Source organism: Cucumis melo, chromosome 8, assembly GCF_025177605.1.
Source record: "Cucumis melo cultivar AY chromosome 8, USDA_Cmelo_AY_1.0, whole genome shotgun sequence".
NCBI classification, from domain to species: Eukaryota; Viridiplantae; Streptophyta; class Magnoliopsida; order Cucurbitales; family Cucurbitaceae; genus Cucumis; species Cucumis melo.
In genome coordinates this window covers 5,256,492-5,270,024 of record NC_066864.1, presented here as the reverse complement: position 1 = coordinate 5,270,024, position 13,533 = coordinate 5,256,492, and the positions used below count along the sequence as shown (strand labels likewise).

Genomic DNA, 13,533 nt, shown 5'->3' with positions numbered 1-13,533 from the left:
AAAAAACTTGTATTTTATGTTTTGGTTTGATTAATTAAGAGTAGAGCAATAAAATATGAAAGGCAATACAAGGGATGAGACGGAATAATTTTTGGTTAAGAAGACCTGGCTTGAAAGGTTCCATCAATATTCCAAAAAGATGCTGCATGAACTGTATTTGATTGCAGAAAGCAATAGGAAAGTGACAACAAAAGTCATTCTTAACGTTTCTTGATGATCAATTTTCCGTTCAATTTGAGTTGGTTTTGCAATTGACACCCTCCAGAAGCTAAGGACTTCTTCATCCACGGACCAAGCTCTTGACTTTAACTTCAAGACAACCAATCAAACCCTCAACACCAAGAATAATCCTCTCTTTTCTTCACCCATTTATAACCCCTTCATCCTCCCATGTCATTGAACATTAAGAAAACAAACAGAACTTTATCTTTAAACTATTTGACACAAATTAAATGCCAATGGATATGGAAGCTTCATGTTCATTCAAAGAAGGTGCAACTGAGATTGTATTCTTCGACTTGGAAACTACCGTACCAAAAAGAGTTGGGCAACGGTTTCGAGTATTGGAATTTGGTGCTATTGTTGTCTGCCCTATGAAACTTGTAGAGCTTGAGAGCTTTGCTACTCTCATTAAGCCAACGGATTTATCTGCTGTTGCGTTGAGGTCTAGCCGACCTGACGGAATAACAAGAGAAGCTGTTGCAACTGCACCATTGTTTGAGGATGTGGCAGACAAGATATTCAGCATCTTGAATGGAAGGATATGGGCAGGTCACAACATTCGAAGATTCGACTGTGTTCGCATTAAGGAGGCGTTTGCGGAGATTGGCAGGCCTGCTCCTACCCCAGTTGGGATGGTTGATTCTTTAGGAGTCTTAACTAACAAATTTGGCAAGAGAGCTGGAAACATGAAGGTGAGAGAGATGACAAACTTTTGAACCTTGAAAACCATAACATATAGCATACAGCATTTGGCAAAATAGTTCTCATATTTTGAACTGTTTTATGTTTAGATGGCATCATTGGCTTCTTACTTTCAGTTGGGACAGCAAAAGCACAGGTATCAATACAATTGATCGACTCCCTCCTTCTTTGTACGTGTAAACTTGTATCATCTTAGTTCACAAACTGACAAAAGTATTTTTGTGCAGAAGCCTCGACGATGTTCGTATGAACTTGGAGGTTCTCAAACATTGTGCTACTGTTCTATTTCTGGTATGTATGCAAAAAAATTTACCACTTTCGCCGCTCTTCTTGGACAAATGAGTTATCTAAAACAGTTCCTCCACCAGGAATCGACCCTCCCAAGCATATTGCAAGACAAGTGGAAGACTTCTCCCACCAAAACAACCCGAAACAGAGCCAATGGGAAGCTGCATTGCAGAGAGGAAAGTAGTCGAAAATCTCCTCCATCATCACCGGGATATCAACTCAGATCAGTTCCTTATTCAAGGGAAAGATTAGGCATTGGAAAGGTTTAGTCATAGGTCTTTCTTTATATTTCAATGAAACGTTTTCCCCAACCGGTTTATGAAAAATATGCTGAATTGAAACAGATGACAGCTAAGGTAAAGAATGTACTCTACATGGCTCAGGGAAAACAGCATCTCAACGTCTTACTTAAACATTCTCGATCGCTATTACGGTGACTCGAAACCACATGGTTGTCCTTTGCACTCCAAATTGTCATTGTGTTTGTAATAAGCTGGAACGAAAGATATCAATATATTTTCTATGAAGGACAGGAAGTGTGGATGTAAAAGAGTGGTATATCATCTTCTTGATGAAGTACCTTGTCTTTTGGAGAGTGATTCTTGTTTGTTTTTGGGAGGGATTCTTTCATGTACATATATGAAAATGTATAAGCAAAAATCAATTGGTTTATTCTTTCATTACTTCATCCTGTTTTACTTTTTAAGTTATGAGTACATCTTCAAATTTTATGCAAAAAGAACCAACTCCATTTCCTATACCTTTTTACCTTTCAGATGATCTTGAATCCTTCTTTCAAAACAAACTGAAATTTAATTGTAACACATGGCTGAAATCATTTCTCACCAACCATTTGGATTTTGAACAACACATTACTAAAAAGGAGGCCTGAAAGATGTCACAGTTAAAATTATAAACAAATATACACATAAAGCTTTAAACCTCAATTTCATGGCTTTACCATTCATGAACTCCTAAAATTAATTTGTTTTGAAGGAAAATTTAAAACTTGGAACTGACCCCATTTATAATTTGGTTGATTAAACCTATTCAATAAAAATAAAAAATGACCTTAAAATTAGTTAACAATAATTTACATCTTAAAAGTTGAAGGTTCGATCTCTCATTCCTACGATTGTTGTATTAAAAAAACTTCTCATATAAGTAACGTAAAGTTTTCGTAACTCTCCTGATACAAGATTAAATATTTGAATTCAATACTTTCAATTATCTATGACGAGGATTGTTTCTACAAATCAAACACAATTTTGTTTCAATCTATCGTCCATGCTTGCATGTATGGTTTGTTGAAAAATTTCAAGACATTACGCAACATTTTGCAACCATTTAAAGTATTTATCCCTTCCACAACTTTTTCTTTCAGTTCTTTCTTAAGTTTTTATTCCCAACCAGCCTACTCCATTTTTTAGATTTAATTATAATTGTTCAGTTTTCAACTATTATATCCTATAAATTAACTATAATATAATTATTTCAAAATCCCTCTCCCTCAAAAATACTATCATACCCAAAACTATGAGAACACGTAGTTTATATATATTTAAAAATTCAAAAAATATTTGAAGTAAAAGAATTTACTAAAAATATAATAAATATATTAAAATATTTGTTGATTTGATTTGGGAGAGTTATTTATGATAGATAAACATTTATAAATATAACACTGATCTTTTACAATATTTTATAAATATTTTGATTTGAAAACAACCTCACCAACAAAGAAAAAGTTAGGAAATGTTGTAATTTTTGGGGGGGGTGGACGTTGGAGCAAACAAATAAACGTCGAATCCGGAAGCTCCAATTCCATTCCAACTAAAGTTTGATAGCAAAAATCCAAAAGGGATGGTGTTATGTTTGAGCAGCCCCACTCTTTTAATTAATTCACATCCTCATTATTCATATATATTTGTAATAATTCAACACAACCTTCAAAAACTATAACCTATAAGTACTCCTTTTGTATTTACTTTATTTATTTCATAAGAAATCTACCATACCATACCATACCCTTACCCTCAAATATAACAATGACATGAAACGACAAGGGGCCTTCCAATGGTCTTATTATAAACAGCAATATTTTAATTTTTTTAGCTAAAAACGTAAACCAAATTTCACGAGATCTCTTCTTTATCACATTCACAACTACCAGACTCTTCGGAAAAGTTGGATAAAAAGGAAAAGAAGACAGAGCTTTTGGTAAAGAAAAAGGGCCACACCCACACCAATTTTTAACCCAAACAAAACAATAATAGTGGGGATATCAAGTTTCAGAAATGCATTGGTTTTGGATCAGTTTGTTGGAGTTTACAAAGAATTGAATTGACAAGTTTCCTACCAATTCTGTTCTATATTATTATGATACAATAATTCTACTGTTTCATGCCTCTGTTTCTTTTTTTACAATTTCCTGTTTATAGTTATACAAACCCATGTGACTCCTCTAGTTTTCTTTCCTTTCATTTTGGACTTTATGCCACCCACCCACCCACCTTCCATTCATTTATTTACTCTATTCTTCTTTTACCGATGGATTCAAAAGTTAAAAGTTTGATGAATTAAAAATAATAATTGAAAGATAAAAAATAAACAAAAATCATAGACAAAATATATATCACGTGAATAATGAGTCGGGTCTCCTACATATTGATGAGGATTGGGGGGGGGGGGGGCCTCCATCACCACCTATGGGATAAAAGGGAACATTCTAGATTACCCTTTGCAATTACATTTACTAAAACATTCTAATTTCATCAAATTTATTTCAATTAGTGTGTTTTCAATTAAACAGTTGTGGAATAGACTGTAAACTAACAAATAATTGATGGAGTGATTGAAATATGTATGTATTAATAATGAAGAAGGGAAGGGTGAGAGCCACAAAGCTGATAAAAGGTCACGAGCCTCCCTCTGCATGGCATTACACAAGACCCATCTTTTCCTACACCGCCACATACCCTCTTTTGCTTTATCGTGATCGATGATGCCCTATACCCCACATTCTTCTTTTCCTTTTTCTTTTCTTCTTTTTTATTTTAGAAGAATGTTCACAACCACCCACATAACCACACAAATATAACAAGTGTTTCTAACTTCATCTAACCTAAAATTTCGTCGAATTGAATTTATTTTGTTCTGACGGTTCTCGATTTAACCATTTTTCTCATTATTTTCATGTTTTACAAATATTTAGAGTAATGTTGAAAAAAATTTCACTTCACACGTAAAAATAATAAATTAAAATATTTCAAGAAATGGGTAAGAAAAGTTTGTAAAATTATGATATGATAATTTGATTAAAAAAAAAATTAGAATGGCAAAAAAGTAAATGGGGAGAAGCAAGAATTTTTCATCCTCAAATAATGATGATGGAGATATATATATTATATATATATACCTTTCATTATTTAAATAATTTATGGTCACATCTACCTTAGACAGAGACCATAATGTCACCACGTGTCATAATATTACGCCCTCCTCTCCCTCCTTTTTCATCAAATTCACACATTTTCATATCAAATCAATTTCTGATCAATTATACAAAGCTACATAAAAGCTTTAGTGGGCCATACATTCCTCTTCATTACCTCTTATATTATTGATAATTTGATGTCTTTCAACCTACGTAATTTATACATAACTTGATGATTAAGGGAGGAGATAACTAATTAGCCTAAATCAAACAATGAAATCTGATCATTTACAAAGTGTGTACATACAGTGACACTCCCCCTAAAACTCAAGGTGGTAAAGTCGATGTCTACTTTAGTTTGGGAATTAATTGAACGAAACAGTCTGATGATAATATTTTGGTGAAGATACCAGCCAGTTGCTTTATGTGAAGATGGATTGAATGATGAGAGACTATTGTTCAAGAGATGGTGACGAAATGAAAGTGGCAATCATTTTCAATGTGTTTGGTGCATTCATGGAATACATAACTATGAGCAATCTGAATAGCATTATGATTTTCACAATAAAGTAAAATGGTTGAGGAACACACATATTAGGAATAAGTTAGCAAAGCCAAAGTAACTCAGAAGTAGCCTTAAAAAAAAACACAGTATTTAAATTATGTGCTAGAACGAGATATTATAGTTTATTTCTTACTTCATCGGAAGAAGAGAGAATCTTCTAAATAAAAATAATAACCTCTAATGAGACGTTAATCGGTGGGATCACCAGTCCAGTCAGCATTAGAGTAACCCGATAAGAGATGAACGGACCGATGACAAAGCTTTTAGACGAGGAATAAACGAGCAGTGAACCTTAAAAAAAGAGGGTAGGATGGCATGTGAATTGGTTGATATGTTATTGATAATTGGCAGCTTTTGAAGGTAGAATACAAGGAAATTATACACAAACGGAAGAATAAGTAAGAAAAGAAACTAATTACCAAAGTTAAGGAATGAAATAGGGAATGAAATCTGCTAATCAACAAAGTAGTATGTATATATGGTAACAATCCATGCATGTCGTGCCACGTGTTAACTATTTGAGTACATTTTCGTCTATAAATGAAACCATCAGCACAAGGCTATGGATCACATACATTACAGCAGCCTGAGCTAGAAAGAAATTAAGCCTTTGTTTGGTTGAGTGTGAAATCTCCACTACATTTTCTTCTTGCATTTCTAAAAGAGAGAAAGAAAAATGTTCATTGAGAGCTTTAAGGTTGAGAGTCCAAATGTGGAGTACACAGCGAATGAGATTCATTCTGTGTACAACTATGAAACAACAGAACTTGTTCATGAGCTTAAGAATGGTAGCTATCAATGGACGGTGAAGCCCAAGACTGTCAAATACGAATTCAAAACTCAAACCCATGTCCCAAAACTAGGGTTTGTTGTTTATGATTGTTTTAGAATTTTTTATTTTGACAATTTCTTTTATGAGAAGAAAACTTTCTGATGATTTTGTGTTGTGCAGGGTTATGCTTGTTGGATGGGGTGGAAACAATGGTTGTACTCTTACAGGGGGAGTTATTGCCAATAGAGAGTAAGATTTCTTAGAAATGTAATTTTGTTGCAAATTTTGAGATGGGTGTTGTTCTTTTTGGGCACCAACTTCTTTTGCTCTTTTGTATTTGAGTTTCTGCTGAAGGAATTTATTTATTTATTTATTTATTTTTTAACGTGGATTTATTTAAATATTCTCAGAGGGATCTCCTGGGCAACTAAGGATAAAGTTCAACAAGCCAATTATTTTGGATCATTGACTCAGGCTTCGTCCATCCGGGTGGGTTCTTACAATGGAGAGGAGATCTATGCCCCATTTAAAAGCCTGCTTCCTATGGTAGTGACCTTTTAGTTTAAATGAGGAGGAGAGTTATGTTAATTACATCTCTGTTTTGTTAACCCCCATTTATATTGTTTAATCTACAGGTTAATCCAGATGACATTGTGTTTGGAGGTTGGGACATTAGTGACATGAACTTGGCAGATGCCATGGCAAGGGCCAAAGTGTTTGATATTGACCTACAAAAGCAGTTGAGGCCCTACATGGAATCCATGGTCCCACTTCCTGGGATCTACGATCCTGATTTCATTGCTGCTAATCAAGGTTCTCGAGCTAACAATGTGATTAGAGGAACCAAGAGAGAACAAGTCCAACAAATCATAAGTGATATCAAGTAATATGTTACTCTAGTTCTGTTTTGGTAGTTGCAATTGTTTAGAAACCCATGTCTTTTTTTTTTGTAACTAATTCTCTGAATCCTTAGGGAGTTTAAGGAGAAGAGTAAAGTGGATGAAGTTGTTGTGCTTTGGACTGCCAACACAGAGAGATACAGCAATGTAGTTGTGGGGCTGAATGACACAATGGAGAGCCTTTTAGCTTCTTTGGACAAGAATGAGGCTGAAATATCTCCTTCTACCTTGTATGCCATAGCCTGTGTTCTTGAGAATGTTCCTTTTATCAATGGAAGCCCACAAAACACCTTCGTCCCAGGTATGATCTAAGCTTAACATTTTCAGCTCTCTTGCTTGTATGTTCCCAAGCATCAAACATTTTGATGATGAGTTCTTTGGGTTATAATCTTCCAATTTCAGGGTTGATTGATTTGGCTATTAGGAGAAACAGTTTGATAGGAGGAGATGACTTTAAGAGTGGTCAAACCAAGATGAAATCTGTCCTAGTAGATTTTCTAGTTGGTGCTGGTATTAAGGTAAAACTTTGACATAAAAATTGCTTGGTATTCAACTAACTCAGGAAACTAGTGAAATCAAATCATTGTCTCTGATTTCAGCCAACTTCAATTGTGAGCTACAACCATCTTGGAAACAATGATGGAATGAATCTCTCTGCTCCACAAACCTTCCGCTCGAAAGAAATATCAAAGAGCAACGTGGTCGATGACATGGTCTCGAGCAATGGCATCTTGTATGAACCAGGGGAGCATCCAGACCATGTTGTAGTGATCAAGGTGCTTTCTCTTTTGGCTTTGCTTCTCTGTTGAAGTCTTTGTTTTGTTTTTTTTTTTCCCTGATTTGGAAGTCTTTGGCTCTTTTAGTATGTGCCATATGTTGGAGATAGCAAGAGAGCCATGGATGAGTACACATCAGAGATATTCATGGGTGGAAAGAGTACCATTGTACTGCACAACACATGCGAGGACTCCCTCTTGGCTGCTCCCATTATCCTTGATTTGGTTCTACTTGCTGAGCTAAGCACTCGCATCCAACTCAAGGCTGAAGGAGAGGTGGGTTGAAATTTAAGAATTCTTTGCATCTTTTTCGAACTTACAAAAGATGAAGATTGAAGATCTCAGTTGGTTGTTCCTTTTTGCAGGGGAAGTTTCATTCTTTCCATCCAGTTGCTACAATACTGAGCTACCTCACCAAGGCACCTCTTGTAAGTACAAACTCGATCTTTTTTAAGTTGTGAGCTCTAACTTAAACTTAAAAAAATGAACTCATAACAAATTTGAGAGTAATGGAAAAACAGGTTCCCCCAGGCACACCAGTTGTGAATGCACTATCAAAGCAAAGGGCAATGTTAGAGAACATTCTGAGGGCCTGTGTTGGGCTTGCTCCTGAGAATAATATGATTTTGGAATACAAGTGATGGAAGGAGGAAGACTGATCTTGAGAGATTCTGCCTTTTTCTGCTTTACAAGTTTGAGTTTGATGTAATTTTCTCTGGAGAACCTCTCAGCTATGTTCATTTCATTTTCTTTCTTTTGGGTGTTTTTAGAGAAAGAAGCTTTCGTGAAGGCTGTTGTGTTGAATGATTCAACAGCATCCCTTAATGGGAGTAGATAATTAGTGGGTTAAGGGTAAGCTACTGTTCAGTTTGCAAATTAATGGTATATATTTTCAATCTGAATATCTGAACATTTCAATACAACTAAAACAATATTGTAGCCATAAGTTGGAGGTCTTGGTAAACTTACATAAGCCATAATCTTTGATAATCACTATATACCAGTTTGCTCTGCTATGTTACGTTTTCTCTAAACACCAAAAATACTTATGTTTAGCATTTAGTTTGGTAAATCCTTATGAATGGTTGAAGTTAATGAAGCGTGATGGACCATTTTGCACCATATGAAATAATTGTTCTATATATTTTTCTTAAGGTGTGGTTCCAAGTTGAATTATACCCATGCTGGCAACTACTTACTAATTGATAAATCGTACAGAAAGCAATAGAATAAAAGTTTGACTATCATACTTTAGTTAAACAAATATAAAAGCATATAACACATATAAATGACAATGTAAATGAGCTAAGTCTTGCTCCATAATAATTGATTTTCAAATATTTTTTCCAAATCTCAGTTAAGGTGAGATTTTGATATTGATTACAAATCAATATATAAGATCAAGAACAACTTTGGAATTAAGAAACAATATGAGATACAATTTTAGTACATAATTTTGATATGATTAGATCAGTTGTTATTTTCTTTCCTTTAGTACAATAAAGATAGAACGTTTGTAACTACAAGATCTCTTAATTGTCAACACATTAGTTATACTTGCTTCCATGTTGGATCATGGTATTAAACAATGATATAGTCATTTGTATGTTTAAATGTACTATAGAGATATATCAATAAATTGGTGATTTTGTACATGAATGGTTTCCCTCAAACAATAGGAGTCGAACAAATGATAATGTCCAATACTTTTATCGGTTAAATTACTGAAAGTTGTCCAAAGTTTGCTGCAAATGATTTGTCTTTCAAAGAGAAGATCTTGGCTCACAATTTTTCCTCTTATTTAGACTATATATATATATCAACAATGTAGGGAAACCATGAGTAAAAAATTAGAGAAGGCTAGGAAATACATTGCAACTCAATTTGATACAAATAGTTGAGATGTAAACACACATTGTATATTTCCAAAAGCAAGTGATATGGAATAACAAATGTTATAAACTGAAATAACATTCTTTTGATAGGGTATGGAGACACACTTTTGATAAACAACGTTCTAAGTATAATTGTTCACTATATAAAAGTTGCAACTAGACTGAATGGATCGCTCGAGCACAATAAAACGAATAATTCAATAATTGGGCTTTTTAAGTGATCTACCATAGTATAGTTGTCCTTACAAATCAGCCAGCTCTACCCGAAGTAATGGCTTCAAGACGTTTACCACTGCGAGCCTTGTCTTAGTCAACATGGGATAATGGGCCTATTTGGTATCATGTTTAAGTGGTAGCTTTCAAGAATTTGCAGTTACATGAGTATCATTGAACAAATACTAATCCAAGTATTATATATGGTCAGTAGATTGACTTCGAAAGCCGAAATCTAAAAGCTTAATTTAAGATAGTTGTATCTTTTAAAATTAAAAATTAGCAGTGGAAAAATGTTTGGTAAATTTTAATTTGTAATTTAAAAAAAAAAAAAAAAAGGCTAACTTGTTATGATGTTAGATAAATTGACAACTAAATTGATATTATTTAATTATATGAACCTAACGAAAGCTTATAATTTTAATTATTTTCAGTTGATTTATATTTAGCATAACATATTTTTCTTTGAAATTTTATATGATTAGAATTTTAGTTAACTTTGTTTGAGAGAGGGATAAGAAATGTAAATTTATCTTTAAAAGTATACGTAAAAAGTATATTTATATGAAATATATTTTAGATCTAAAAACTACCATTACTATTTGATAAGAATCTATTTCACTTCTTGAACAAACGCAAATTACTTATATATCTAATGTCCATTTCTTGAAATTCATATGTATCATAATTTGGTACCATATGTTTCGATAATAGTTTTATTTCAAGACAGTGAAATTGAAAACATATTTTTAGAATAATCAAATATTATAAATAGAGTCAAATCACATTTGTATATTTGATAGCTATTTTTTATTTTTTATTTTCTAAAAATAAAAAAAAAATTGTCCAAAGATTTAAACAGTTCCCTAATATTTTAAAATACTTTTTTTACTTGTAAGTTTTAAACTTACAAATATAAAATTAAATCATACTAAAAATATTTTAGGTTTATGTACCTAAGTTTAGGTTTTTTACATTCGTAAGTGTTTAGACTAGTTAAAAGCACCTCTAATCTCACCTATCGACGAACTTAAAACCCTATTATGTTTGGGTATATCTAAGTGTCTCGAAAACAAAATGATAATATAAATTTATTTTTAAAATAATAGGAAAAAGACAATGAATTTTTAACGGGACTCATAGAACTAGCTAGTTAGAACGTTAATCCAAATAATAGGATTACAATATATATCTAATACAAAATCTAGATCAAATAAATAATACCTCCCCCCATAGCATTTTTCCTTTTCCATTTCCTTTGTTTTGTTTTGTTGTTTTTTCTTTTTTTTTTTTTTTTTAATTTTTCCTATTACTTTTTGTAGATTTTCCAAATATTCCATTTGTACAAAGTTAGCAAAATATACCGATCATCATCATATAGTAACCGAGCCAGCTGGCGTGTGAGCAACCACCGGCCAAGGCGGAATCGGAGTGGGCGTCGGCGGTGGTAGTGGAATTACATTCATATTATGTAATTATAAATAGAATACATATAAATTAAACCTCCTCTACTTCTACCACAATAATAATATTTATATATTTCATATTTCCACTCTAATCACTAATGAAATTACCTCCCTCCATGGCCACCCTCTGCTTCCTTCTTCCCCGACCCCCTTACCCCCACCGTCGACGCCATCGCCCCCCCTTGCCGCTCCTCTTTCTTCTTCCCTCCGTACTCTTTTCTCTCATCTTCTTTTATTTGCTTCTCTCTACACTCCGAACTGCAAAACGCCGTGTCCCCTCTGCCACATACATACACGTCACATCTCCCAAATTAAATTACAAATTCTATTTTTCTTAAGATATTAGGGAAGAAAAAGAAATCGAGAGAGAGAGAGGAGTACTGTACCTGTACATGTAGATATCACGGCCCGGAGCGAGGCGGCGTTTGCAGAGACCGCACGTGCGGAGGAAGTGATCGTTAGGTGGCTGAGAGAGGCCGTCACGTGCGGACTGATTTCTTAAATTTCGAGGAGAAACCAAGGCGGAGTAATTAATGGCGGTGGTATTACGAGGAACTGAAACCGGCATGGGGTGGTGAAGAAGATCGTAGCCGGTGTTGTTCTGATCGGACGGTTGTTCTTCAAATTCCACGTCGGGGATATCCCCTCTGATTCCAGTCATACTGGTAGTTCTCTTGATCGGAAGGCGAGGGCGTTTCCCAAGCAGCATATTCAAAGAAGAAGAACCGGAAAATTGAACGTGGAGCCGAGGAAGAAGAGAGGGTGTGGGAAGTTGGACTACTCTGAGAAACTACGCAATTGGGCAATAAATAAACATATGGAAAGAGTATTTGAGTAGAGAGAGAGAGAGAGAGAGAGAGAGAGAGAATCAGGATCATTAATTAATATTTGATTAGTGAGAGCGAATCTTGGCCGTTGGTTGCGGTCACCCACGTCACGCTTTTTTTAGTTTTTGTTTTTCTCCAATAACTGTAAAGTTAAAATTGTTATTTCAATTATTTGACGTTTACGGAAAAGGATGTAAAGTGGGTTTATATAGTCTTTTTTTTTTATTTTCAGTTTTCAATTTCCTTTTTTTTTCCACACCCCCATGCTTAATTAATGACACACTACTTATGTTAATGTTATTAATATTAATCAGGTGCAAATCTTGTGCCTTTTATCGTTATCCATTCCCCATATCAATCTCCCCCAACCCTTAAGTATCTATGAAATCTTGTTTTCTTTCCCTTTTTCTTTCTTTTTTTTTTTTTGAAAAAAAAATTATATATATGCTAAAAATGGTATCAACCTCAAAATTTAGGACTAATAGTCTAACTTAAATCAATGGTGAACTTGAAATATAAGGAAAATTCAACAAGTAAGAATAAATATTTCATGTAACATTGTAGTACTTAACCCTCGGAGCTACAAATTTAATATAACAATTGATATAATAGTCTATAAATGATTAAGATAAAGAATGAGATGTTGTGTTTGTGTTAGTAGATTAAAAGGAAATAATGAATTTGTGTAGTGGAAGAAGGATTAGGCAATGAGAGGGAAACATCATAATGAGATGAGTGAAATTAGAAAAGAAAAGAATGAAATATTAAGAAAAGGGATTGACAAAAACGTCATATTCCCACTTACCAATACTAAAGAGACAATGGGACAGCAATGGCACATCTCCATCTTTTCCTTCGCCCCCCTTTTAACCATTGCTTGCCTTTCCCTTCATTCATTCATCCCCTTTTTTCCCTCCTTCTATCACATCTTCCCTTTCTCACTAAACCCACTTTCCCAACATTTCTTTTTTTTTTTTTTTTTTTTTTTTATAATATATATTTTAATAATGATCTTAATAATAATAATAATATATCCTTTTTACTGCACAATGACACGCACCCCAAAAGATTTCTTAATTTCTCCACTTTGAATGGAAGGAAATGAGGACACAGCTACCTTACCTTTTTACTCTACTATTTCTCTTATGTTTTTGTTGCCTAAAACAAACTTCAAAAACATTCCTTTCTTCATTTACTTACCCTCCCCACGTTTATACACCTTTGTAATAATATGATATCCTCCATTTTTACCAAATATCTCGTATTAATAAAGATAATTGTTTTTATTTACATACTCATAATCATCTAATCTATGTTGAAATTTGATATAGCATTCCCTTGTTTTTTTTTCATAATTCCCCACCGTTCCTTTTTCTTCAAAAAAACCAAAACCTATTTTGTGCATTATGCCATTTTCCAACTAGGGACCACTACTTGTCGTTTTGACTTAAAACGACAACTACATGACTCAT

General features: G+C 33.8%; 3 protein-coding genes across 4 annotated transcripts; 2 read left to right on the top strand and 1 right to left on the bottom strand.

The window, feature by feature from the left end:
* The first annotated feature begins 135 nt into the window (after positions 1–135).
* LOC103484991 (protein NEN4) lies at positions 136–1,901 on the top strand. Of its 2 annotated transcripts, none has more exons than XM_017043814.2 (5): positions 136–914; positions 1,014–1,060; positions 1,155–1,215; positions 1,293–1,475; positions 1,557–1,901. In XM_017043814.2, exons 1-5 carry the CDS (start codon positions 453–455, stop codon positions 1,647–1,649), a joined length of 846 nt encoding a protein of 281 aa, XP_016899303.1. In that variant the 5' UTR covers positions 136–452; the 3' UTR covers positions 1,650–1,901. The 2 variants fall into 2 exon arrangements, with proteins under 2 accessions (XP_016899303.1, XP_008440629.1); XM_008442407.3 differs by having other exon boundaries at positions 137–914; positions 1,152–1,215; positions 1,557–1,899.
* Positions 1,902–5,741: 3,840 nt separating this feature from the next.
* Positions 5,742–8,562, top strand: LOC103484990 (inositol-3-phosphate synthase). The gene is made up of 10 exons (XM_008442406.3): positions 5,742–6,077; positions 6,166–6,234; positions 6,396–6,531; positions 6,621–6,868; positions 6,959–7,185; positions 7,287–7,402; positions 7,484–7,660; positions 7,748–7,936; positions 8,026–8,088; positions 8,182–8,562. Exons 1-10 carry the CDS (start codon positions 5,890–5,892, stop codon positions 8,299–8,301), a joined length of 1,533 nt encoding a protein of 510 aa, XP_008440628.1. The 5' UTR covers positions 5,742–5,889; the 3' UTR covers positions 8,302–8,562.
* A 995-nt stretch (positions 8,563–9,557) lies between these two features.
* On the bottom strand, positions 9,558–12,070 carry LOC103484988 (protein INCREASED RESISTANCE TO MYZUS PERSICAE 1). The gene is made up of 3 exons (XM_008442405.3): positions 11,621–12,070; positions 11,343–11,513; positions 9,558–9,884 (listed from the first exon to the last, which is right to left on the bottom strand). Exons 1-3 carry the CDS (start codon positions 11,941–11,943, stop codon positions 9,866–9,868), a joined length of 513 nt encoding a protein of 170 aa, XP_008440627.2. The 5' UTR covers positions 11,944–12,070; the 3' UTR covers positions 9,558–9,865.
* Positions 12,071–13,533: the final 1,463 nt, after the last annotated feature.

Coding starts and splice junctions, on each gene's coding strand:
- LOC103484991 (XM_008442407.3), top strand. CDS start 453: ATGCCAATGGATATGGAAGCTTCATGTTCATTCAAAGAAGGTGCAACT. Junction 1,061..1,151: donor TTGGGACAGCAAAAGCACAG/GTATCAATACAA, acceptor ATTTTTGTGCAG/AAGCCTCGACGATGTTCGTA. Junction 1,216..1,292: donor GTGCTACTGTTCTATTTCTG/GTATGTATGCAA, acceptor TTCCTCCACCAG/GAATCGACCCTCCCAAGCAT.
- LOC103484990 (XM_008442406.3), top strand. CDS start 5,890: ATGTTCATTGAGAGCTTTAAGGTTGAGAGTCCAAATGTGGAGTACACA. Junction 6,078..6,165: donor ACCCATGTCCCAAAACTAGG/GTTTGTTGTTTA, acceptor TGTGTTGTGCAG/GGTTATGCTTGTTGGATGGG. Junction 7,937..8,025: donor AACTCAAGGCTGAAGGAGAG/GTGGGTTGAAAT, acceptor TCCTTTTTGCAG/GGGAAGTTTCATTCTTTCCA.
- LOC103484988 (XM_008442405.3), bottom strand. CDS start 11,943: ATGCTGCTTGGGAAACGCCCTCGCCTTCCGATCAAGAGAACTACCAGT. Junction 11,514..11,620: donor CGTGATATCTACATGTACAG/GTACAGTACTCC, acceptor TGTATGTGGCAG/AGGGGACACGGCGTTTTGCA.